The 27,141-nt window shown below is 43.0% G+C and overlaps 1 protein-coding gene across 2 annotated transcripts; it reads right to left on the bottom strand.

Moving 5' to 3' along the window:
* Nucleotides 1–766: 766 nt before the first annotated feature.
* On the bottom strand, nt 767–25,866 carry gpr161a (G protein-coupled receptor 161a). Of its 2 annotated transcripts, XM_039014818.1 has the most exons (6): nt 25,652–25,866; nt 21,715–22,123; nt 19,043–19,776; nt 18,130–18,237; nt 17,193–17,312; nt 767–2,008 (listed from the first exon to the last, which is right to left on the bottom strand). In XM_039014818.1, the coding sequence occupies exons 2-6, from the start codon at nt 22,077–22,079 to the stop codon at nt 1,731–1,733; spliced, it is 1,605 nt and encodes a 534-aa protein (XP_038870746.1). In that variant the 5' UTR covers nt 22,080–22,123; nt 25,652–25,866; the 3' UTR covers nt 767–1,730. The 2 variants fall into 2 exon arrangements, with proteins under 2 accessions (XP_038870746.1, XP_038870747.1); XM_039014819.1 differs by lacking the exons at nt 21,715–22,123; nt 25,652–25,866 and adding an exon at nt 19,918–20,031.
* Nucleotides 25,867–27,141: the final 1,275 nt, after the last annotated feature.

Here is a 27,141-nt window from a genome sequence, read left to right on the forward strand (position 1 = left end):
AAATACCACAGTCCTGCAAAGCCTGCAGCTCACCCACACTAGGACCATTGTAGAGTAATACTGACAGGAGAGATACACTACATGACCAAAAGTATGTGGACACCTGCCCGTCAAAAATCTAATTACAAAATCATGGCCATTAAAATGGAGTTGGTCCCCCCTTTGTTGCTACAACAGCCTCCCATGTTCGGCGAACGCTTTCCACTAGACATTGGAACATTGCTGCTGGGAATTGCTTCCAATCAGCCACAAGAGCATTAGTGAGGTCGGGCATTGATGTTGGGCGATTAGGCCTGGCTCGCAGACAGCATTCCAATTCATCCCAAAGGTGTTTGATGGGGTTGAGGTCAGGGCTCTGTGCAGACCAGTCAAGTTCTTCCACACCGATCTTGACAAACAATTTCTGTGTGGACTTCGCTTTGTGCACGGGGGCATTGTCATGCTGAAACAGGCAAGGGCCTTCCCCAAACTGTTGCCACAAAGTTGGAAGCACAGAATCGTCTAGAATGTCATTGTATGCTGTAAGGTTAAGATTTCCCTTCACTGGAACTAAGGGGCCTAACCCGAACCATGAAAAACAGCCCAAGACCATTATTCCTCCTCCACCAAACTTTACAGTTGGCACTACGCATTGGGGCAGGTAGCGTTCTCCTGGCATCCTATGACGGAGCCACGTTGAAAGTCACTGAGCTCTTCAGTAAGGCCATTCAACTGCCAATGTTTGTCTATGGAGATTGCACGTTTGTGTGCTCAATTTTATACACCTGTCAGCAACGGGTTTGGCTGAAATAGCCGAATCCACTAATTTGAAGGGGTGTCCACATACTTTTGTATATATATAGTGTACTTGATAAGTCACGGCTTTCCAAAACAACATACAAATCAGAAGGGGACGGATTCATACTCTGGGTACTGCATTATTCAAGCGCATTCAAATGTACTTTATCTTCTAGGGTATGTTTTCACATGCCGTACTGTGAAATGTTATAGTATACAGGAAGTTGGTCCTCTGCTCTAAAAGCATTACAGCTACTGAGAACCAGGAAGTTCTCCTCCCGGGAATACCTGGCCACGTTCAGTTGGCAAATGTTGTGAAACGTTGCAGATAGAAATGTCACGAATAGAACTAACATGATCCCTTACTTGACATGTCATTGAGGCATGTTTGTTCTACATAACACATTTCTATATGAATGTTCCACAACGTTGTTCCCTGCTGAACGCACCCACCGTCTAAAACTACACAACAGACTTATCTGTTCACACCAGCAAGAGGCAGACTTTAAGCATGGAAAGAAAATATGGAATAAGTGGCTTAAGATATTATCATAGGCATAAACAAAAGCTTTCAAATTAAAATACAAACATTGAACCGTCAAGATACAGTAGTTAAGGCTTCCTATTTAACAGAGGTGTATATATAGTACAACTAGCAAGGCACTCAATATATGGCACGCATTTGGTCCAAAAATGTCCTTAGTGTGTCTATTGCTATTTAAGATTTCAACGTATGAAAATTGGTCATTGGGCCCACTTGTTGATGTGAAGTATCTATTCACATGAGAATAGATACAGAGGCATGCACTGTAATTGGCAGAAGCCTTGCATTGTTATAAATGTCTATTTTAAATATATACACTGTGCGTACTGAGTTCAAAGATTATAAAGTATGCAATGCCCAATGTACCATAAACTCTTAGGTACCTAAAAGAAGAAAATGGATATTTGTTCTATGCATTCTCCCTCTCTTGGTCTTCTCTGTCGTCTTTGACGATCCCTTCATCGATGCTCTCCAGCCTCAGTCTCTGACCGTCAAGGTATCGGGGCCTCTGTGCCCCCCTCGCCGCAGCCGCAAACAACACCCCAGATAGGGGTGTGTCCTCGCCAAAGAGGGTGAGCTTAGCGTCGCTTTCGATGGCCCTGGCCAGGCAGGAGGCGAAGGTGTCCAGAGATTTGTGTATCTCTACTTGGACCTGGACAGTAGAAGGGATGGTGGTACTCTCTGCAGCTGAGAGGAAAAGGAACAGAAATTGAGTTATCGGGTCATCCTTGCATTAAATAGTTACAGCACTATTACAATGAATGGTGATGAAGACCTGATGCAAAATTGCTCCAATAAATATTGAACACATTTACACAGAAGTCTGTTTGCTCAAATGCCTAAGTGGAACGTATGTACTAGTGACGGGAAATTTGAGTATTTTTACTGGCTCAAATCTTTTCAACTTATTTCATTAATTAATTTTAATAATTTTTAATTTCATTAATTCTGTAACCGTAAAAGTCTTGGTTTCATGCATGTTAACATCAGAAGCCTCCCTCCCTAAGTTTATTTTATTCACTGCTTTAGCACACTACGCCAACCCTGATGTCCTAGCCGCATCTGAATCCTGGCTTAGGAAGGTCACCAAAAATTCTGAAAATTCCATGCCCAACTACAACATTTCCCTCCAAGATAGAACTGCCAAAGGGGGCCAAAGTTGCAATCTACTGCAGAGATAGCCTGCAGAGTTCTGTCATGCTATCCAGTTCTGTGCCCAAACAATTCGAGCTTCTACTGTTAAAAATCCACCTTTCCAAAAATAAGTCTCTCACTTGTGCCGCTTGTTATAGACCCACAGCTGTGCCCTAGACACCATATGTGAATTAATTGCCCCCCATTTATCTTCAGAGTACTGTTAGGTAACCTAAACTGGGATATGCTAAACACCCCGGCCATCCTACAATCTAAGATAGATGCCCTCAATCTCACACAAATTATCATGGAACCTACCAGGTCCAACCCTAAATCCGTAAACACAGGCACCCTCATAGATATCATCCTGACCAACCTGCCCTCTAAATACACCTCTGCTGTCTTCAACCAGGATCTCAGCAATCACTGCCTCACTGCCTGCGTCCGTAATGGGTCCGCGGTCAAACGACCACCCCTCATCACTGTCAAACGCTCCCTAAAACACTTTAGCGAGCAGGCCTTTCTAATCAACCTGGCCCGGGTATCCTGGAAGGATATTGACCTCATTCCGTCAGTTGAGGATGCCTGGTTGTTCTTTAACTGCTTTGGGATAGGGGGCAGCCTTTTCACTTTTGGATGAATAGCGTGCCCAGAGTGAACTACCCCCTACTCAGTCACAGATGCTAATATATGCATATTATTAGTATTGGATAGAGAACACTCTGAAGTTTCTAAAACTGTTTGAATGATGTCTGAGTATAACAGAACTCATATGGCAGGCAAAAACCTGAGAAAAAATCCAAACAGGAAGTCGGAAATCTGAGGTTTGTAGTTTTTGAACTCAGCCCCTATCGAATTCACAGTGGGATATGGGTTATGTTGCACTTCCTAATGCTTCCACTAGATGTCAACTGTCTTTAGAACGTTGTTTCAGGCTTCTCATGTGAAGGGGGGCCGGATGGGAGCTGTTTGACTAAGGGGGCTGCCAGCAGCCTCGTTCTCAGTCACGCGCATTTCACATAAGAGGTATCTCTCGTTACATTGCTTTTCTACAGACAATGGAATTCTCCGGTTGGAACATTATTAAACATTTAAGATAAAAACATCCTAAAGATTGATTCTATACTTAGTTTGACAAGTTTCTTCGACCTGTAATATAACTTTTTGAACTCTTCGTCCGACTGGACCTGAACGCGCTTTTGGATTTGTTTACCAAACTCCCTAACAAAAGAAGCTATTTTGACATAAATGGACATAAATGATGGACATTATCGAACAAAACTAACATTTATTGTGGAACTGCGATTCCTGGGAGTGCATTCTGATGAAGATCATCAAAGGTAAGTGAATATTTATAATGCTATTTCAGACTAATGTTGACGGTGCAACATGTGGCTCTCTGCAAAATCATAGCATGTTTTTGAACTACTGAACATAACACACCAATGTAAAATTTGATTTTTGGATATAAATATGTACTTTATCGAACGAAACATACATGTATTGTGTAACATGAAGTCCTATGAGTGTCATCTGATGAATATCATCAAAGGTTAGTGATTCATTTTATTCCTATTTGTGCTTTTTGTGACTCCTCTCTTTGGCGGGAAAAATGACTGGGTTTTTCTGTGACTTGGTGGTGACCTAACATAATCGTTTGTGGAGCTTTCACTGTAAAGCATTTTTGAAATCAGACACTGTGGCTGGATTAACGAGAATTGTATCTTTAAAATGGTGCCTAATACTTGTATGTTTGAGAAATTTGATTTATGAGATTTCTGTTGATTTGTATTTGGCGCCCTGCTATTTCATTGGCTGTTGGCGAGGGGTTCCTAGACAGGTTAACAAACAGATCACCGACCATTTCGAATCCCACCGTACCTTTTACGCTATGCAATCTGGTTTCCGAGCTGGTCATGGGTGCACCTCAGCCACGCTCAAGGTCCTAAACGATATCATAACCGACATCGATAAAAGAAAATACTGTGCAGCCGTATTCATCGACCTGGCCAAGGCTGTCAATCACCGCATTCTTATCGGCAGACTCAACAGCCATGGTTTCTCAAATGACTGCCTCGCCTGGTTCACCAACTACTTCTCAGATAGAGTTCAGTGTGTCAAATCGGAGGGCCTGTTGTCTGGACCTCTAACAGTCTCTATGGAGGTGCCACAGGGTTCAATTCTCGGGCCGACTCTTTTCTCTGTATACATCAATGATGTCACTCTTGCTGCTGGTGATTCTCTGATCCACCTCTACGCAGACAACACCATTCTGTATACTTCTGGCCCTTCTTTGGACACTGTTAACAAACCTCCAGACAAGCTTCAATGCCATACAACACTCCTTCCGTAGCCTCCAACTGCTCTTAAATGCAAGCAAAACTAAATGCATGCTCTTCAACCGATCGCTGCCCGCACCCGCCCGCCCGTTTAGCATCACTACTCTGGACGGTTCTGATTTAGAATATGTGGACAACTACAAATACTTAGGTGTCTGGTTAGACTGTAAACTCTCCTTCCAGACTCACATTAAGCATCTCCAATCCAAAATTAAATCTAGAATCGGCTTCCTATTTTGCAACAAAGCATCCTTCACTCATGCTGTCAAACATACCCTCGTAAAACTGACTATCCTTCCGATCCTTGACTTCGGCGATGTCATTTACAAAATAGCCTCCAACACTCTACTCAGCAAATTGGATGTAGTCTATCACAGTGCCATCCATTTTGTCACCAAAGCCCCATATACTACCCACCACTGCAACCTGTATGCTCTCGTTGGCTGACCCTCGCTTCATATTCGTCGCCAAACCCACTGGCTCCCGGTCATCTATAAGTCTTTGCTAGGTAAAGCCCCGCCTTATCTTAGCTCACTGGTCACCATAGCAGCACCCACCTGTAGCCCACGCTCCAGGAGGTATATTTCACTGGTCACCCCCAAAGACAACTCCTCCTTTGGCCGCCTTTCCTTTTTTTTTTTTTTTTTTTTGGGGGTGGATCAGCTTAATATTGCGGAAAGAATGTTGCTTCCAATGTAATTGTCTGCATCATTTCCAATCCCCCATATTTTTTTGGGTAAATATATATATCCATTCACGTATGCATACATATACACATATATACATACACATACCTACATAGACATACATACTTTTTTAAAGAGTATACCTTTATTATTATTCCCCGCAAACCCTACCACCGATCCCCCAATTGGAGTAAACTGATAAACATTTCTGTTTTTACCTTCAATTTATACATCTTATACACATTTTACAGACACAGTCTACTTTATAATAGTTCTCTCTTGTTTGTTCTTAGTCCTTCCTCTATTTCTGTTGTCCATCCAGTTTGATTTCCACTTGTAACTGTGCTATTTCACAATAGCTCCGCACCTATACACATTTCACAGATCCCGTATGCCCTACATTGTTTATCTTGTTATTAGTCCCACCCTTCAGCTCCACTCAACCTTTCCCATCTATCTTCCAACATCATCCATTTCGGATTTTTATTTGCCATATATTTTTCAACTGTGCTGTGATGCTTCACAAAAGATTTGAATCTTCCTATTCTCATAGCTTCCACGGATTGTAAATTAAAAATAAACATTTTTGCTAAAATAATTATTATATTATTGATTGATTGACTATGGCTTTTCAAATCCCCCAGTATTGCTATCTGTAGCGTTAGTTCTACGCAAATGTTGCAATTCTTCAACCATTCCTGGACCTGTGACCAAAAACGAGCTACATGCGGACAATACCAAAATAAATGGTCTAATGACTCTGCCTCCTCACAGCAGAATCTACAGAGCTGGGAAGATTGTATCCCCCATATATATAACATTCTATTAGTTGCAAGAATTTTGTACAATAATTTAAATTGAAAAATTCGAAGTTTTGAATCCGGCGTTGTTTTGCGTATCAATTCATACACCATGTGCCATGGAATGGGTACATCGAAAATCTCTTCCCAACTATTTTGCAATTTATATGGCACAGCTGTAAGTTTTTTGGTCCTTAAATGAAATTGGTATATGTTTTTATTTATCACACTTTTCTTTAACCATTTATGTTCTTTAATATAAGGCCGACATACAAGTTCCTTACTTTTATCCCCTTCCACCTGCCTCTTCCATTTTTGTGGTAATGCTGCAATTAATTGGTTGTAATTTTGGGTAGAGCAGACATTTCCATATGTCTGCGTTAGCTGCATGTGTGACATTACTCCACCAGTCCTATTTATGATATCATTCACAAAAATTATACCTTTTTTAAACATTTCTTCGATAAATACAGTTTTTTTATCAATTACTATATTTGAATTTAACCACAAGATTTGTTGTACTATTTGTTCTGTCCTTTCAGGTGGATTAAACTGAAATTGCAACCAACTTTCTAAGGCTTGCTTAAAAAATAAAGATAATTTGGAGATTATTTCCTTTTCAAGCAACCGAAAGTGAGCAGGTGTAATCTGAATAAAGGGAAAAAGGCCCTTCTTGAACATAGGATGAGACATTCGTACCAATCTACTAGAGAACCAGTTTGGATTTAAGTATAACTTTTGTATGAGTGATGCCTTTAGTGAGAGGTCTAATGCTTTAATATTTAATAATTTCTGCCCTCCGAATTCATATTCGTTATATAAATAGGCCCTTTTAATTTTATCTGGCTTGCCGTTCCAAATAAAATTGAATATTTTTTGTTCATATAATTTAAAAAGCAGGTCACTAGGTGTAGGCAAAACCATAAGCAAATAGGTAAACTGTGATATGATTAAAGAGTTAATCAGGGTGATTTTCCCACAAATAGACAGGTATTTTCCTTTCCATGGTAGCAAGATCTTATCTATTTTTGCTAACTTTCTATAAAAATTTATTGGAGTGAGATCATTTCTTTCTTTTGGGATTTGTATACCGAGTATGTCCACATCACCGTCAGACCATTTAATTGGTAAACTACATGGCAATGTAAAATGTGTATTTTTTAGTGATCCAATACGTAATATGGTACATTTATCATAATTTGGTTTTAATCCAGAGAGGATAGCAAATATATCTAGATCCTCTAAGAGGCCGTGGAGAGATTCTAGTTGTGGTTTTAAAAGAAAACATGAATCATCAGCGTACAATGACACCTTAGTTTTTAGGCCCTGGATTTCTAATCCCTTAATATTAATGTTTGATCTAATTTTAACAGCTAACATTTCGATGGCAATAATAAATAGATATGCCGATAGTGGACAACCTTGTTTTACTCCTCTAGATAGTTTAAAACTTTCTGAGATGTAGCCATTATTTACTATTTTACACCTAGGGTTACTATACATAATTTTTACCCATTTTATAAGAGATTCCCCAAAATTGAAATATTCTAGGCATTTATATATAAACTCCAGTCGTACTTTATCAAAAGCCTTTTCAAAATCAGCTATGAAAACCAGGCCTGGTGTCCCCGATATTTCATAGTGTTCTATTGTTTCCAGTACTTGCCTTATATTATCTCCAATGTATCGTCCATGTAAAAAACCTGTCTGATTAGGATGAATAATATCTGACAAAACTTTTTTTATTCTATGCGCCAAGCATTTTGCTAGGATTTTTGCATCACAACACTGAAGTGTAAGAGGTCTCCAATTTTTTAAATGGACTGGATCTTTATATATACCACTTGGGTCCTGTTTCAGTAATAATGATATCACACCTTCTTGTTGCGTGTCTGATAATCTATCATTTATATAGGAGTGGTTAAAACAAGCTAATAATGGTCCTTTGAGTATATCAAAAAAATGTTTGTATACTTCCACTGGTATGCCATCCAGTCCTGGAGTTTTCCCATCCTTAAAGGCCCCAATTGCATCAAGTAGTTCCTCCTCTGTAATTAGGCCTTCACATGAGTCTTTCTGTACAGATGTTAATTTTACATTATTATTAGGGAAAAAATCCATACAATTAGTTTCAGTTAGTGGAGATGGAGGAGCCTGAAACGAAAATATATTCTTAAAGTACTTTACTTCCTCTTTCAAAATATCATTTGGTGAATCATGCGTGACTCCATCATTTGTAACAAGTTTTAATACGTTTTTTTTGGTAGCATTTCTATATTGAAGATTGAAAAAAAATTGGTGCATTTTTCCCCATATTCCATCCAGTTCGCTTTATTTTTGTAATATATTACACTGGATCTTTCTTGAATAAGTTCCTCCATTTCTTTTTGTTTTTCCTCTAACTTATTCTGTGCCTCTATGGTACCGTTTTTATTGTTATCTAACTGTACTGTTAGTCCTTCAATTTCCTTTGTTAATATGGACTCTTTTGATCGAAATTGCTTTTGTTTTATAGATGAGTACTGAATTGCATGGCCTCTAAAGCCACACTTAAAAGTGTCCCATACAATATGGGGTTCTGCTGTACCTATGTTATGTCTAAAAAAGTCAGTTATAAATTCTTCTGTCCTAGTTCTAAACAATTTATCATCTAGTAGGCTTTTATTAAATTTCCAATATCCTCGCCCACGTGGAAATTCTGTAAGAGTAATATATATGCCAATTATGTGATGGTCCGACCGCATTCTGTCCCCTATCAAACACTTTTTAACTTTTGGTGCCAGAGAGAATGATATAAGAAAGTAGTCAAGGCGACTAGCTTGATTAAGCCTCCGCCATGTATATCTCACTAGGTCAGGGTATTTAAGTCTCCATATATCCACTAATTCCAATATATCCATGACATTCCTGATTTCCTTAAGTGCCTGAGGGTGATAGTTTGTAGTGTGATTTCCTTTCCGGTCCATAGAGGTATTTAAGACCGTATTAAAATCTCCCACTATAATAATAGAGTCTAGTGTTGCTTGTAGAGTTGATACATTCTTATATATATTGTCAAAGAAGCTTGGATCATCATTATTCGGACCGTATAGGTTAATAAGCCATATATGTTTATTGTCCAATAACATATTTAAAATAATCCATCTACCTTGAGGATCTGTTTGGACAAGTTGCACATTTGGATCAAAGTTATTATTAATTAAAACCATCACCCCTTTTGAATTTCTTTGCCCATGGGAGAAATATATTTCGCCCCCCCAGTTCTTTTTCCACAAAACTTCATCTAAAACTGTCGAATGGGTTTCCTGTAAACAGTAGATATTATAATCCTTCTCTTTTAGCCAGGTAAATACTGATCGTCTTTTCTTATTATCTGCTAAGCCATTACAATTGTAACTGGCTATACTTATTTCACCACTTACCATAATGAGACACACCTTTCAATTATTTTTATCAAAATATATGTTTGTAAACGTCCTATTAAAAAGTAACATAATGATTGAGTGTCTATATAGTTGTACCATGACATTTGCATCTCCACTAAGCAAACCTCCAATTGGTCCCCACTATTCCACCCGCCAAAAGCCCCCATCTCGAGTTGGGTTGTCATCCCAATGACCGGCAGACCACCCCCGACCCCCCGCATCGCACAGCCCCGGACCGACTGGGATCCATCCTCGAAAAGTGCACACAGCGCCATCCACCGAACCGAAGCAGATCCATTGCCAAATGCATTTCCATCGCCCTCACCTCTATTTTTATTACATATTGCTGTGAATCATCCTCTATAGTCCCTAACATCTTTTACTTCTTCCTTCGCAACAGTTGTGGGATACACACATACACCCACACACATTCAGCCCTTACCCCCACACAACCATAAGCTCACCCTCTCAACAATTGCACCATCCCAGAGCCCAACTCAAGATGGATCATGATTTACAAATGTACTTGCAGTTGCAGCTGCATGAGAAGGCCTGCAAGACCGCGCAAAAAATGAGCATAAATGTAGAGATTTATTTACCATTGTCACATCCTAAATGATGGAGGTCAAATGTACACCTTCTTCCTGAAACACCCACAATACGGTCATCCATTTTGACCATGTTCCCAAGCATCTCCATGCAGTCCGACTTGATTTCGTGCCACCAGGGCCACAATAATATACCCCCTCTCTGAATGTCCGAGTGTGACCCCCTCCCCATGGGTTACTGCAGCTAGTGTTGCCAGCACTGCCACTGCCTGGGTGGGGGCACCCCACCGGAATCCCCACCGGCTAGGTACAAGGTCGTCAAGGTTCTCATTAGCAGCTTTGAGAATTTCCTTGTTTATTATGCTCTCCCTTTAGGGGGCTTTGGCTTTGCAGGACCAACCCTGCCAAGCAGGCTCAGAATCTTGAGGGGGCAGTGCTGCTCTTGGTCCCTGACCTCATTTTGGCTGCATACAGACCGCTTACAGCATGCACATAAAACAGTTAGGGACTTCTCCTTAGTATCTGGGCCATTCATGTGGGTGTCTAGGGTATAGGGCCATGGACCGTACCATTAAAATAGGATAATAAATAATTAGATATAATTTATTTAAAAAATGTAGTTCCCCATGATAGGACAATAAATAAATAAGACGTATAATTCATTATAAAAGTATATCCATCATCTGAACAACATTGAAAGCCCTCTCATACCCGGCCCACAGCAATACACTGGCTCTGGGATATGCAACTATTTCATTACTCACTCACTCAACTTTCCAAACATAACAAATAAAAATAAACACACACCACACCATCCACACATACTGTGCCTTCTGTTTACTTAGTTTTTATCTTCACTATGTAGAAATAGTGCTTGTGTTCAATTAGTTATATATGAAGATTTATAGAAAAGCTATATTTTGTATTGTATTGTTACAATCAATAACCGGGCTTGAATTGTGTTTATTTTCCTCATCTATGAGAACTTTGTAATTTTTAAAATAACCATGGAGTAGTCTTTGTGTCTCTGAACAACTGGTTATCAATATATAGTTTATCAACGACGAGAGCTACTCGTTTCGCTTTTAATCTATTTTCTTTGAAAATTGGATACAGAACTTTGCGCCGTTCTGCAATTTCTTTCGGAAACTGATCATTCATGCCAATTTTGGTCCCAGCAAGTCTTTTACCCAGGCTTTTAACCATTATTTTATCTTTAAATGAAGCAAATTTGGCAACGATTGGGCGTTCGTACCTCTGCCCTCTCTGTCCGAGGCGGTGTACACGTTCAAGTTGGATCTTATCGATAACTTCGCGTGGAATCTGAAGCGCTGCAAAAAGGAACTCTCTAACTACAGATTCAGGAACCTCTCCTTCTTTCTCTTGGATACCTGTAAGTACCAAATTCTCTCTCATGGATCTAGTTTGTATGTCTAGTAAGCATTCCTTCAGAACGGTGTTCTCCTTTTTAATTTCATTCATTTCGGTTTCAATTTTATTGACTGTCCCTTTTAGCGCGTGTGTTTCCTTCTCCAATGTCGCAGCTTTTTCATCACTCATCTCTAGGCTTGCCTTCAACTCTTTTATATCTTTACTAACTAATTCAAGTATACCCAGTTTGTCATTTATTGATTTTAACAGATCGGTTTCGACCTTTACCATTCCCGGTGGTGAGAATATTAAATCATCCGTGTCGGTTGAGGAGTCACGTTTTCGTTTTTGAATCGGTTCCCCTGTCTTACTCTCCGTCATGTTTGGGTGTTGCTTGTTTTCGTAATATTTGTCGATAAATGTCTCTAATCTTAGGATTTGTTTTGTGTTATTATCCAGATTGAAGGTTATCACCCACCAGATTATTTAGTGCTAATATTTTAGTCTAATTTAGCAGATATTTCGAATATTATGTTTTATCTTGAGGTGCTCTACATAACTTCGTTCAGTCCGCCATTACCTTTACGTTACCTTTACCTTTACGTTACCTTTGGCCGCCTTTCCTTACAGTTCTCTGCTGCCAATGACTGGAATGAATTGCAAAAATTACTGAAGCTGGAGACATATCTCCCTCACTAAATTTAAGCATCAGCTGTCAGAGCAGCTTACTGATCATTGCACCTGTACATAGCCCATCTGAAAATAGCCCACCCAACTACCTCATCCCCATATTGTTATTTATTTTTTGCACCCCAGTATCTCTACTTGCACATTCATCTTCTGCACATCTATCACTCCAGTGTTTAATTGCTAAATTGTAATTATTTCGCCACTATGGCCTATTTATTGCCTTACCTCCCTAATCTTACTACATTTGCACACACTGTATATAGACTTTTCTATTGTGTTATTGACTGTACGTTTGTTTATCCCATGTATAACTCCCATGTGTAACTCTGTTGTTTGTGTCGCACTGCTTTGCTCTATCTTGGCCAGGTAGCAGTTGTAAATGAGAACTTGTTCTCAACTGGCCTACCTGGTTAAATAAAGGTGAAATAAAATAAAAAATATTTAAAATTGATTCAGTAATGCCCAAAGCACACAGGACCCCCTACCGGCGACCTAAAAACTTGAAAGAATCATGATTCTACAAGCCTCTCGTTCACCATAGGGGCGTTATTGGAGCTGTCCCTTTAAGCCTATTTTTGTGAACTCAGTGAGGTACACTTACTTTTTTGTGCAGTGTGAACACTCCAAAGGAACTCAGACCCCTCAAAAGAACCCCCAAAGCGAATCGAACTGAGAACATCTAGAGAGGTGGTCTCAGGCGGTCCCTTTTTTAGGACAATGCGAACGCAAAGCTCCCCAGGTTCCCTTGTCATTATTCCCGCACCACACTAGACTACTGCAACACCGTTTCCCCTGCCATAACCCCTCACACTAGACTACTGCAACACCGTTTCCCCTGCCATAACCCCTCACACTAGACTACTGCAACACCGTTTCCCCTGCCATAACCCCTCGCACTAGACTACTGCAACACTGTTTCCCCTGCCATAACCCCTCACACTAGACTACTGCAACACCGTTTCCCCTGCCATAACCCCTCGCACTAGACTACTGCAACACCGTTTCCCCTGCCATAACCCCTCACACTAGACTACTGCAACACCGTTTCCCCTGCCATAACCCCTCACACTAGACTACTGCAACACCGTTTCCCCTGCCATAACCCCTCACACTAGACTACTGCAACACCGTTTCCCCTGCCATAACCCCTCACACTAGACTACTGCAACACCGTTTCCCCTGCCATAACCCCTCGCACTAGACTACTGCAACACTGTTTCCCCTGCCATAACCCCTCACACTAGACTACTGCAACACCGTTTCCCCTGCCATAACCCCTCGCACTAGACTACTGCAACACCGTTTCCCCTGCCATAACCCCTCGCACTAGACTACTGCAACACCGTTTCCCCTGCCATAACCCCTCGCACTAGACTACTGCAACACTGTTTCCCCTGCCATAAACCCTCGCACTAGACTACTGCAACACCGTTTCCCCTGCCATAACCCCTCACACTAGACTACTGCAACACCGTTTCCCCTGCCATAACCCCTCACACTAGACTACTGCAACACCGTTTCCCCTGCCATAACCCCTCACACTAGACTACTGCAACACCATTTCCCCTGCCATAACCCCTCACACTAGACTACTGCAACACCGTTTCCCCTGCCATAAACCCTCACACTAGACTACTGCAACACCGTTTCCCCTGCCATAACCCCTCACACTAGACTACTGCAACACAGTTTCCCCTGCCATAACCCCTCACACTAGACTACTGCAACACTGTTTCCCCTGCCATAACCCCTCGCACTAGACTACTGCAACACCGTTTCCCCTGCCATAACCCCTCGCACTAGACTACTGCAACACCGTTTCCCCTGCCATAACCCCTCGCACTAGACTACTGCAACACCGTTTCCCCTGCCATAAACCCTCGCACTAGACTACTGCAACACCGTTTCCCCTGCCATAACCCCTCACACTAGACTACTGCAACACCGTTTCCCCTGCCATAACCCCTCACACTAGACTACTGCAACACAGTTTCCCCTGCCATAACCCCTCACACTAGACTACTGCAACACCATTTTCCCTGCCATAACCCCTCACACTAGACTACTGCAACACCGTTTCCCCTGCCATAAACCCTCACACTAGACTACTGCAACACCGTTTCCCCTGCCATAACCCCTCACACTAGACTACTGCAACACAGTTTCCCCTGCCATAACCCCTCACACTAGACTACTGCAACACTGTTTCCCCTGCCATAACCCCTCGCACTAGACTACTGCAACACCGTTTCCCCTGCCATAACCCCTCGCACTAGACTACTGCAACACCGTTTCCCCTGCCATAACCCCTCGCACTAGACTACTGCAACACCGTTTCCCCTGCCATAAACCCTCGCACTAGACTACTGCAACACCGTTTCCCCTGCCATAACCCCTCACACTAGACTACTGCAACACCGTTTCCCCTGCCATAACCCCTCACACTAGACTACTGCAACACAGTTTCCCCTGCCATAACCCCTCACACTAGACTACTGCAACACCATTTTCCCTGCCATAACCCCTCACACTAGACTACTACAACACCGTTTCCCCTGCCATAAACCCTCACACTAGACTACTGCAACACCGTTTCCCCTGCCATAACCCCTCACACTAGACTACTGCAACACCGTTTCCCCTGCCATAACCCCTCACACTAGACTACTGCAACACAGTTTCCCCTGCCATAACCCCTCACACTAGACTACTGCAACACCGTTTCCCCTGCCATAACCCCTCACACTAGACTACTGCAACACCGTTTCCCCTGCCATAACCCCTCACACTAGACTACTGCAACACCATTTCCCCTGCCATAACCCCTCACACTAGACTACTGCAACACCGTTTCCCCTGCCATAACCCCTCACACTAGACTACTGCAACACAGTTTCCCCTGCCATAACCCCTCACACTAGACTACTGCAACACTGTTTCTCCTGCCATAACCCCTCATACTAGACTGCTGCAACACCGTTTCCCCTGCCATAACCCCTCACACTAGACTACTGCAACACCGTTTCCCCTGCCATAACCCCTCACACTAGACTACTGTAACACCGTTTCCCCTGCCATAACCCCTCACACTAGACTACTGCAACACCGTTTCCCCTGCCATAACCCCTCACACTAGACTGCTGCAACACCGTTTCCCCTGCCATAACCCCTCACACTAGACTACTGCAACACTGTTTCTCCTGCCATAACCCCTCACACTAGACTACTGTAACACCGTTTCCCCTGCCATAACCCCTCACACTAGACTACTGCAACACCGTTTCCCCTGCCATAACCCCTCACACTAGACTACTGCAACACTGTTTCTCCTGCCATAACCCCTCACACTAGACTACTGCAACACTGTTTCTCCTGCCATAACCCCTCACACTAGACTACTGCAACACCGTTTCCCCTGCCATAACCCCTCGCACTAGACTACTGCAACACAGTTTCCCCTGCCATAACCCCTCACACTAGACTACTGTAACACCGTTTCCCCTGCCATAACCCCTCACACTAGACTACTGCAACACCGTTTCCCCTGCCATAACCCCTCACACTAGACTGCTGCAACACCGTTTCCCCTGCCATAACCCCTCACACTAGACTACTGCAACACTGTTTCTCCTGCCATAACCCCTCACACTAGACTACTGTAACACCGTTTCCCCTGCCATAACCCCTCACACTAGACTACTGCAACACCGTTTCCCCTGCCATAACCCCTCACACTAGACTACTGCAACACTGTTTCTCCTGCCATAACCCCTCACACTAGACTACTGCAACACCGTTTCCCCTGCCATAACCCCTCACACTAGACTACTGCAACACTGTTTCTCCTGCCATAACCCCTCACACTAGACTACTGCAACACCGTTTCCCCTGCCATAACCCCTCACACTAGACTACTGCAACACCGTTTCCCCTGCCATAACCCCTCACATTGGTGCCACAAAAGATGTGCAGGTTCACAGAAAAAAACGTTTCTGGTTTTTGGATATTGATTATCAAGGACGCATAGAAATTCCAAGTGTGTGGATTTTTTTGTTTAGATAATTTGTTTGCAATATGTGATCTATAGGCTAAGAGAGCTTCATAAACTGTATATTGATTTTGGGGTTTGAATAGGGTGAGAAGACAACATATTTGCTGAGAATCATAAAAAGGGTACAAAATCTCTAGTTCTTAAAGGGGCAGTAGCCTACCTTGGGTGTACAATTTTCAATTACAGCATTATTTATTCGAAAGTCATTCTATTGCTATTTGTTCTGTTAACAATCACATTTACATGTTAATAGTATCTTCTGATTACAATTATTATGGCTCATATTTTGACTAAATGCAATCTACTAGCTTCCAAAATGTAAGTAGGTATATCTAGCTGTTCAATAACACATTCTGATTGAAAGGCTTGTCCTGATCTTTGTAAAAACTTAGAGTGCATCTTGGAAAAACATAGCAATGTGAATGCAAAGAGGACTCGGTCCACAAAACAGTTGAAGTGCACTGGAAAAAGAGTTGAGTCCTCATTCAAAGGCAAAGAGAACTGAGTTCTTTTATATTTTTTTACCCCAGAGTTCACTTTAAAGAAGACTGAGATCGGTTTGTTTAAAAGAGGACTATATGTGAAAACACCCTTAGAAACTTAGTAAAAAGTGTGCTTCAAACAATGTACAGTTGCGATTGCTTGGCATACAAATAAAATGATTTATTGATAGCTTTGAATCGAGGTCTAGATGCGACCGCCACCGGACTACTTTGACTCTTGACGGAATACAATTGCTTGACTGCCGCGAGGGAAATAAGCACAATATTGTTCGAACTGCAGCAGCCCCCCAAACGTTTCATTCTCGAGTGAGAACGGACAGGTACCTTTGGAATTCTGCTGTTGCTCGTCTTCAAAGGTGACCGAGCTCCGCCTCTTTACGGCCACGCTTCCAATGTGGGAGGAGCCATCTGTGGAGAAGTTGTCAAGCAGCATCACGTCTGTACCTGTATGGGGAAAGGGGGGGGATTCATGACATTCAGTATTTTGTAGTGCAGTATTTCAGTAGAGATTAAGGAACCGAAAGATGCATAGCAGACAGACACTAAAGAAAATAAATCCTATTGTACTTACAATGTGTGTCTTCTCTAAACGAATCCGAAAGACTCAAAATAGTATTAAATCAGGTAACTCAGTTGATAGAGCATGGCGCTTGAAATGCCAGGGTTGTGGGTTCGATTCCCACGGGGGACCAGTATGAGAAAAAAAAGTATGAAAATAATAAGAGCGTCTGCTAAATGACAAAAAAATGTAAATGTGAAAAAAAGTGACACCTGTGACACCTGTGATGACACCTGTTGAGTCTGCACCAATGAGGAGCATCACACACACATGACAGATGATTACACATGATAATACAGTACACACCCTACCATCTACCCTCTGCCAAGACATGAGCCACAAACCAGGAATCTGGGCTGATCAGAACACAGATAAGGGATGATGATGATACAACAGAGAACTAGGCTAAACAATATTTATCAGCAATAAAGCCCTATGGGGGCAGTTTTAAAAGGTACTGGAAGACCAGGGGCGTATTCATTATGTTGCAAAACATTTATTCAACGGAAGCAAATGAAAAAGGGAGGGACCCTGTTTGGTTCTTAAACGGTAAACAGCTTCCACAATGAATATGCCCCAGCTATATCTGTACTGTTCAGTACATTCAGACACTGCATTTTGACTAGGACTTAAAGGCCTTGTTTGAATCGTCTTATGGAAACAGTGTCGTTTCTTTGCCAGCTTCCTGTGTGCGCCACTCACATGAGTCCTGAGTGAAACTGAAGCCGGTGTCTCCAGTGCTGCTGCCGGGGGCCAGGAGCTGCCCTCCTCCCACCAACATGGCCGTCAGGTGAGGGGACATACCCAGGTCTGCAGGAAGAAACACAACAGCAGAGTAAAATATACAACGCCATACAATTAGGGCTGGCACAATTATGTATAATCGAATAACCAACGGTTATGGATGAAGACAGTGATGAAAATAAAATAACCGTCATAGGTGTTTGTTCCACAATTGGTTGACTGAAGACGGGACAGCCGCCCATTCATGCGTTAGTGTCCCTTTCTGCGGTAACATGGACTCTTACCAACGTGATTCAACTTTTTTTTTTCTCCTTACTGAAATAAGCAAGGAGTTTTCGGTTGCCTAGGCAATGCCCCTATCCCTGCAGCAGCACACATAGAAATATAATGAATAGAACGGCTTGGAACCTCTAGCCCTGGCCATTTGACTGGTAGTTTACCCTCGCAATGGCTGCCTGGTATTGTGACGCAATAATTTCCATGGTAATGTAGAATGTTAATTCAAATGATGTTCAGTTGAATCAACAAATCACAGCACATATTGATGGGTATACTTCCTGCTCTACTCTTATCGGTACACTCGCAATAGCAGCCAGTCCACCCATTATGCCATCATTGACTTGAATGGGAATGCCCATACGTAATGACCGTCACAGCCCTACATACAACACACCACAACACAATGTAACACAGTCAACATAACTATTAACACAATAGCAGGGTCAGCCATACAGCACAACAAAGAACACAACAGAACAAGATTTTATGTTGCACCAGTAAGATTGTGCTGGTTTTCAGCACACAAAGCCAGTTCAAACCTCATCCATCCTCAGCCTCAACCTAACAGCACCAGCACCCTCCCCCTGCTCACCTGTGATGCGGTTGGAGATGCTGAAGAGGCGTGACGTGCGGTGGCGTGTGGCGAACGACTCCACGCGGTAGTAGCGATCCCCGAAACACATGCCCAGCAGTTCCTTGCGCACAGTCTTGTTCCACAGGCCGTAGATGAGCGGGTGGCAGACGGCGCTGCAGAAGGACAGCCAGGCCACCAGGGTCTCCAGGCCCTGGGACACGCTGCCCTGACCCCACAGGGCCTCCGTACACACCACCCCCACGTAGGGGCCCCAGGTCACCAGGAAGGTCCCGATCACCACCATAATGGTGACGAAAGCCTTGCACTGGCTCCCAGCATACACTAAACTCCACCGGCTTCCATTGGACGACGTGGACGTAGATGAGTTTTTACGCTGGTCGTTCCTCTGAGCCCCCGATGACGTTTCTTCTGAAGACGCGACCACCGTCGTCCCACAATGCACCTTGCGGGCCTTGAGGCGTGCCACGCGGAAGATTACGCCGTAGCATGCCAACATGGCGAGCAGCGGCGGCAGGCTGCACCAGGTGACCCAGAAGGCGGTGTAGGCAGGGGTGCGGTGCCAGGCCGCCACGCATGTCCACTTGAAGCGGTCGAACTCGAAGGAGGACCAGCCGAAGAGGGGTGGCAGGCAGCCCACCAGGGAGTGCAGCCACACATAGGCGATTGCCACCACCGCCCGGTTGCCTGTGATCTTCATGGGGTAGATCATGGGGTACAGTACAGCATAGTACCTGTGGGCACAATGATAATGACATTATCAAATCCATACATTCTATCAGTGTAAAAAAATATTTAAAAATTATTGCACACAATATGATAGATCGTGAGGCAATGGAGAGAAATAAACATCGCAGTTAGGGAATCCTACATACATTTTTACGTGCAAGGAAATTCCACCAAGAAAGTATGTCCCGGGGATGAGCAGCATAACAACCAACCAGCCAGGAAGTGACAGGGATTTTTAGGCTACGGTCACAGAGCCTCCGTGTCTGGCAAAAGTTAGGAGATGCTTAATGGAAGATGGAATTAAGATATAATTAAAAGTTAAAGGAAAAAGATGGGCTACAACAACCAAGAGCCAACAGGTAGGCCTCTACTTAATTTTCTGAATGGAGTTGATGAGAAAGCGCACGACTGCAGCCTCAACTAGCCTTGCTAGCTAATATTAACTAGCTCCTCCTGGTTTGATGCAGTCAAGACCGGTACTACGTATTGGATGTTAAATAACCTATACTGAACAAAAATATAAAAGCAACATGCAACAATTTCATGACTAGGAATACAGATACAAATCTGTTGGTCACAGATAACTTACAAAAAAGGTAGGGGCATGGATAAGAATCTGGTGTGCTCACCATTTGCCTCATGCAGCACGACATCTCTCGCATACAGTTGATCAGGCTATTGACTGTGGCCTGTGGAATGTTGTCCCACTCCTCTTCAATGGCTGTGGCTGTGCGAAGTTACTGGATATTGGCGGGCACTGGAACACGCTGTCGTACACTTCGATCCAGAGCATCCCAAACTTGCTCAATGAGTGACATGTCTGTCGAGTATGCAGGCCATGGACATTTTCAGCTTCCGTGTATTGTGTACAGATCCTTCCGACATTGGGCCGTGTATTATCAGGCTGAAACATGAGGTGATGGCGCCAGATGAATAGCACAACAATGGGCCTCAGGATCTCATCACTGTCTCTCTGTGCATTCTAATTGGAATCGATAAAATGCTAATTGTGTTGGTTGTCCGTAACTTATGCTTGCCCACACCATAACCCCACCGCCACCATGGGGCACTGTTCACAACGTTGACATCAGCAAACTGCTCGCCCACACAACGCCACACACGTGGTCTGCGGTTGGTAGGCCGGTTGGACGTACTGCCAAATTCTCTAAAATTACATTGGAGGCGGTTTATGGTAGAGAAATTAACATTCAATTCTCTGGCAACAGCTCTGGAGGACATTCCAGCAGTCAGAATGCCAATTGCACACTCCCTCAAAACTTGAGACATCTGTGTTAGAGTGGCCTTTTATTGTCCCCAGCACAATGTGCACCAGTGTAATGATCATGGTGTTTAATCAGCTTCTTGATATGCCACACCTGTCAGGTGGATGGATAATTTTGGTAAAGGAGAAATGCTCTCCAACAGGAATCTAAATACATTTGCGCACTACATTTGAAAGAAATAAGCTTTTCGTGTATATGGAAAATTTCAGGGATCTTTTATTTTAGCTCATGAAACATGGGACCAACACTTTACATGTTGTGTTTATATTTTTGTTCAGTGTAGATATGGCACCTATTAGTCTACTATAGTGCGAGTCAGCTTGTTGGATGGTTGCTGTCTCTCGTCTCTCCCTTCTTCCCGTCTCACTCGCTGACAGTATGGCCCCTCCCCCGCCTGCTAGAGCAGCACCTCTCCCTCCTCTCGTGCTTTATCTGCTGCTTCCCTCACTTGGCTTGGATCGGGCCAGGTCTGGATCTGATCAGGTATATACAGAACGGGTCTCTATATTTAAAAACGTATTTATGCATATCGGATCCGGGTGGGAAAACCACAGGTCCATTTCGGAACGGGTCCAAAGTGAACACCTCCAGCACAACATCCCCAACAAACATACTGTACCTTGCAAGCAGCCATCCTAGTGTAGGGGTACTATCACTGACCTGTCAATGGCAATGGCCCCCAGGGTGAGCATACTGGCCGAGCTGATGAGCAGGTAGATCAGGGCTGTAAAGTTGCACCACACCACACCAAACACCCACTCCCGCCGCGCTGAGCTCACCGCCACAAAGGGTAACACCAGCACTGACAGCAGCAGGTTGGACAGGGTCAGGCTGAACACAAACTTGTTGCTGGGTGTGAGGAGGTAGGGCCTGCGGTACAGGGTGGCCACGATGAGGAAGTTTCCCAGGCAGGCCAGGAGGGCGATGGTGACGATGAACACTGACTCCAGCACCACCGGGCCCCCACCAGCGTCCCACGCAGCTGTGGCGTTTCCCGCAGTGGAGACATTCCCGCTAGCATTCATGGTGAGACGCTGGGCTGCCGGAGGAGACAGGGCATACCGGGGGACTAGGAGGGGAGAAGATAGGGTTAGAATGAACTGCACACAACCACAGGCTTGGAGTTGAGGTTAGTCGGGGTTGAAGCCTCAAGGGTTCAAATGTAGTTTTCCCAGACTGACCCAAGGTCAGTTTTGCATTTTATCCTCTAATGGTTAGGTTAGGACACACACAAACACTCTCTCTCCCCCTTGCTCTCATTGTTTAGCTAGTGCGTAAGCTATGCACATTGTATATGTATGGGGAAGAAGAGAAGCCAGATTAGTTCACTAAACTGAAAACAAAGAGAGACTGACTGGACTGACATTTATACATGTTTGTTTATACATTTGTCAATCTAATTACACGAATGTGCCCAACGTAACAGTACAAAATACTGTAGTCTAGTTAGATTTATTCAGGTTTCAACGTTTTATTGTCACGTGCACAGCTTACAGCAGGTGTAAAACAGTGAAATGCTTAGCCTGAAGACTCACACTAAATTCTTCAGCTGCTCTGTCGTTCGCTACATACTTTAGTCTGAGACTGCCATCATTGAAGTTGTTTATTGTTAAGACGAGGGGCATTGTACAATTGTAAGTCATCAGCGATTGGATTGTCTCTAAACAATCAGAGTATCAAAGCCAATCAAATATTTTCAAACCACCACACCCACGCGTGTTCTGTCTCTGGTCCAACCCATCGGATTCTGGACCAATCAGACGGCCAGGAATGTGTTTACATTCGGTGAAGGGTCGTGCAGGTATTCAGAGCCAGACTCATTGCAGAGAATAAACGAATGTCTGTGGCGTAGCATTTGGCCAGAGAAAGGAGTCTGGGCAGCCAGGCAATAAAATGCTTACTTGCGAGCTCATCCCAACAGAGCAGTAATATTTTTTTTTAAATAAAACACGAGAAATGCAAAAAAATTGAGAATGCAGTTATATACAGGTCAGTGCCAGTACCATTATCAGAATGTGCATGGGTAATGGAGTGATTGAGGTAGTTATGTACATGTAAACAGGGGTAAAAAGTGACTGGTAGCAAGATAAATATGAATGATAATAATAATCAATATAGCAGCAGCATAAGTGGATGTGTGCATGGTGATGAGTGTGTGTATGTGTACACTGAGTTTACAAAACATTAAAGATACCTGCTCTTTCCATGACATAGACTGACCAGGTGAAAGCTATGATCCCTTATTGATGTCACTTGTTAAATCCACTTCAATCAGTGTAGATGAAGGGGAGGAGACAGATTAAAGAAGGATTTTTAAGCCTTGAGACATGATTGTGTGATTCAGAGGGTGAATGGGCAAGACAAAAGATCTAAGTGCCTTTGAACTGGGTATGGTAGGTGCCAGACTCACCGGTTTGTGTCAAGAACTGCAACGCTGCTGGGTTATTCACGCTCAACAGTTTCCCGTGTGTATCAAGAATGTTATACCACTCAAAGGACATGCAGCCAACTTGACAACTTTGAGAAACATTGGAGTCAACATGGCCAGTACCCTGCGGAATGCTTTCGACACCTTGTAGAGTTCTGGGGGGGACACTCAATATTAGGAAGGTGTTCCTAATGTTTGGCATACTAAGTGTCAGTGTAGGTGCGTGTCTGTGTGGGTAAATACCTGTGGATGAACATTGAGTCAGTGCTGATGGTTTGTGGGTGAGGGAGGCAGTAGTTAGCTATTCAACAGTCTTTGGCAATTTTGGGATGGCTGGGAGCTCACCCCCAGTGATGCTATCGGGCCGTGGTTTCTTACATTAAATGGGATAATATGGCATGGAAACACAGCCAGACAGCAAAGACAACAAGATAAGGATTTGATCCCTTGAGTCCAGACCAGAGATCCAGACTTGCACAGCTGGAATGCAGAATAAACTTACACACCCTGTGGACTAGATGAAACTGTTTTCCTTCATTCCGTGACCTAAAAATAATACCTAGTTATAAAATTGTATGGCTATATACAGGGAGTGCCAGCGGGAGTCTATGTAGTTAGACAAGTTACTTTTGTACGTGTTGCATTAGCTAGGCTTACAATTTACAGAGTAAGCTAGGCTTACAATTTTCAGAGTAAGCTACAGCCTAATAGTGAACTAAAGGAGACTAACGTTACTGCTTATGTCCAAGGACCTTACATGTTCTGTTTAGAGGCGAATTGGCTCTGGCAGCAAAATACTCCATCTAAACATGAATCGATTGTCAATTGCGGTACAGTTCTAGAAACATAAAGCCCTCTATTTCGATACCACATCAAAATAATTCCACAAATGCAAATTATACAATTAACCGGTTAACACTGTTGAAGTCGACTGTGTTTTTCAGTGACAACACGTTTGTGGCGTCCGTCTTCCATTTACACACAGGTGTTCGGAGACAGATGGGCAATGAACACAGGTAGTTGATTCGGTCTTCCGTAAACAAACGCTGAAACACTGCCATGTGGGAACCCTAACCCTATAAAATGTGTGTAGTAATTTAACCTTTTGTTTTTTGAAAATGATTCATCGCTGATATACGGTACGTTCCTTATGTTTCCAAAACCTTACCGAGCGCCGAGGCTGTTAACAAAACTCGCATGGACCGAAGATACTATCACAGCTCGAACAATGAGCCAGATGTTTCACCCAATGTATAAATCTGAAGTATGGAGAAATCTGAAACATCCGGTTGGCGATTCCACTCACCACCATATATGGTGATGAGAGGAAGCCCAGTGGCTGGCAGTGGGAGAAAATGGAGCGAGAGATTTTGGCCGACATTATGCTCATCAATGAAACGTTTGGGTTCAATAAAGTTGTCTGGTCCCAAAAATAGAATATGTTACGAACAGAGTCGCCTACCTTTTGTAGACTTTACCCTTTGCCCATTTTTTTTTTTTTTTTAAGGAATGCAAGGGCGAATCGAGTTACTGCAGATATGCACTTCCTAACGGAAATACATGCTACAACGCACCAATAGGATCTCGCCCACCTCCTTGCTTGTTCTGCCCACTGACTCATTTGCTCCCATTGGAAATTACAGACTACGGTCCATCTTGGGTTAGTTATAAAAATCTTTGATACTATTGGCTATAGGCAGTAAAGATAATTAGCGTTTATGAATTAGATAGCTGCAGCCTAGTTATTTACTGTCAACAAAACTCTAACAGCTCAGGTCACCCCTTAAAATATTAAACCCAAAACTTTCCAGATGTACTACTTTAACTACATTTGCTGTCAAGAAAAGGTCGTTCAGTTGTTTTTGGAGTTTGTAAAATAATTATTTATACAGACAGCACTGGGGGAGGGGTTAACGTAGACAAAAAAAAAACACGAGTTTCGCATGATTGACACAGACACTGTTCACTCATTGTTACAAATGACAACATACATACGCTTCAATAACCTATAAAGGCCTAGCTAGCTACTTACACAATTTCTAATATTTAAAGGTTTTGAATACCGTCGTCCCCCTTTGACCCTGTTTCTAGCTAGCTTCTACTAACTCGCTAGCTAAACTTTCTCCATTGTCCTGGCAGACCCCACCTCCACTACTATTATCTTCTCACCTCTAGAACAGCGTTGAGGACCGTCATCTCCTACGAACTGGCAACGAATGTTGTGTTCCTTGGCACTACAACTTTAATTCAACGTAGAAATAGTTGTTGAATTTTCCCCATTTCATAGTTATCCTTTCGCTACAAATTTCAAGTCTGTCAGGTCTCGGTTTCAATGGCGTCCTCCACTAGCCTTTACTGAATGAACTCAGTCTTCTCTGTCCTTGCTGGCGGGTCCCCCTTCTCAGTATGTGGGTGGTCTGTTATGGGTGTTACTTGAGTTAGTTCGTTCTTAGATAGTTTTTATGCAAGACAGTTGCATTTGCTTTCACGTTCAACATGATACAAATAGCCTACGTCGACGAGTGAAACAATATGTTTGTTGCTGTAATAAAAAATAGGCTAACTAGCGGATAAGGCTATGTCTACACATTTGGTTAGTTTCGTTAACGTTTATATCTGTAGGAATGACATTTGAGCAGTAAGTAGGCCTAATACATTATCACAGCATATTGGCTACAGTGCATTCGGAAAGCATTCAGACCTCTTGACTTTTTACAAAATGTGTTACGTTACATCCTTATTCTAAAATTGATTAAATAGTTTTTTCCCCTCATCAATCTACACACAATACCCAATACTGGCAAAGCAAAATCAGGTTTTTAGACATTTTTGCAAATGTATTAAAAATAAAACATTGAAATATCACATTTGTATTTACTGCAAAGGCAGCAGCTACTCTTCCTGGGGTCTGGAAGAATTAAGGTAGTTATACAAATACTCTACAATACATTCATTACAGAATTCACAACACACTAGGTGTGTGCCCTCAGGCCCATACTCAACTACCACATATCTACAACACAAAATCCATGTGTGTGTATAGTGCGTATGTTATCGTGTGTGTATCCATGTGTCTGTGCCTATGTTTGTGTTACTTCACAGTCCCAGCTGTTCCATAAGGTGTATTTTTACCTGCTTTTTAAATCTGATTCTACTGCTTGCATCAGTTACCTGATGTGGAATAGAGTTCCATGTAGTCATGGCTCTATGTAGTACTGTGCGCCTCCCATAGTCTGTTCTGGACTTGGGGACTGTGAAGAGACCTCTGGTGGCATGTATTGTGGGGTATGCATGGGTGTCCGAGTTGTGTGTTAGTATTTAAAACAGACAGCTCTGTACCTTCAGCTTGTCAACACCTCTTACGAAAACAAGTAATGATGATGTCAATCTCTCTTCCACTTTGAGCCATGAGAGATTGACATGCATGTCATTCATGTTAGCTCTACCGGGGACTTTTAATGGCCAGCCGTGCTGCCCTGTTCTGAGGCAACTGCAATTTTCCCAAGTCCCTCTTTGTGGCACCTGACCACACTACTGAACATTAGTCCAGGTGCGACAAAACCAGGTCCTGTAGGACATGCCTTGTTGATAGTGTTGTTAAGAATGCAGAATAGCGCTTTGTTATAGGCTACTGTTGTATCAATATGTTTTGACCATGA

This window comes from Salvelinus namaycush, chromosome 19, assembly GCF_016432855.1.
Source record: "Salvelinus namaycush isolate Seneca chromosome 19, SaNama_1.0, whole genome shotgun sequence".
In the NCBI taxonomy this organism is placed as follows: Eukaryota; Metazoa; Chordata; class Actinopteri; order Salmoniformes; family Salmonidae; genus Salvelinus; species Salvelinus namaycush.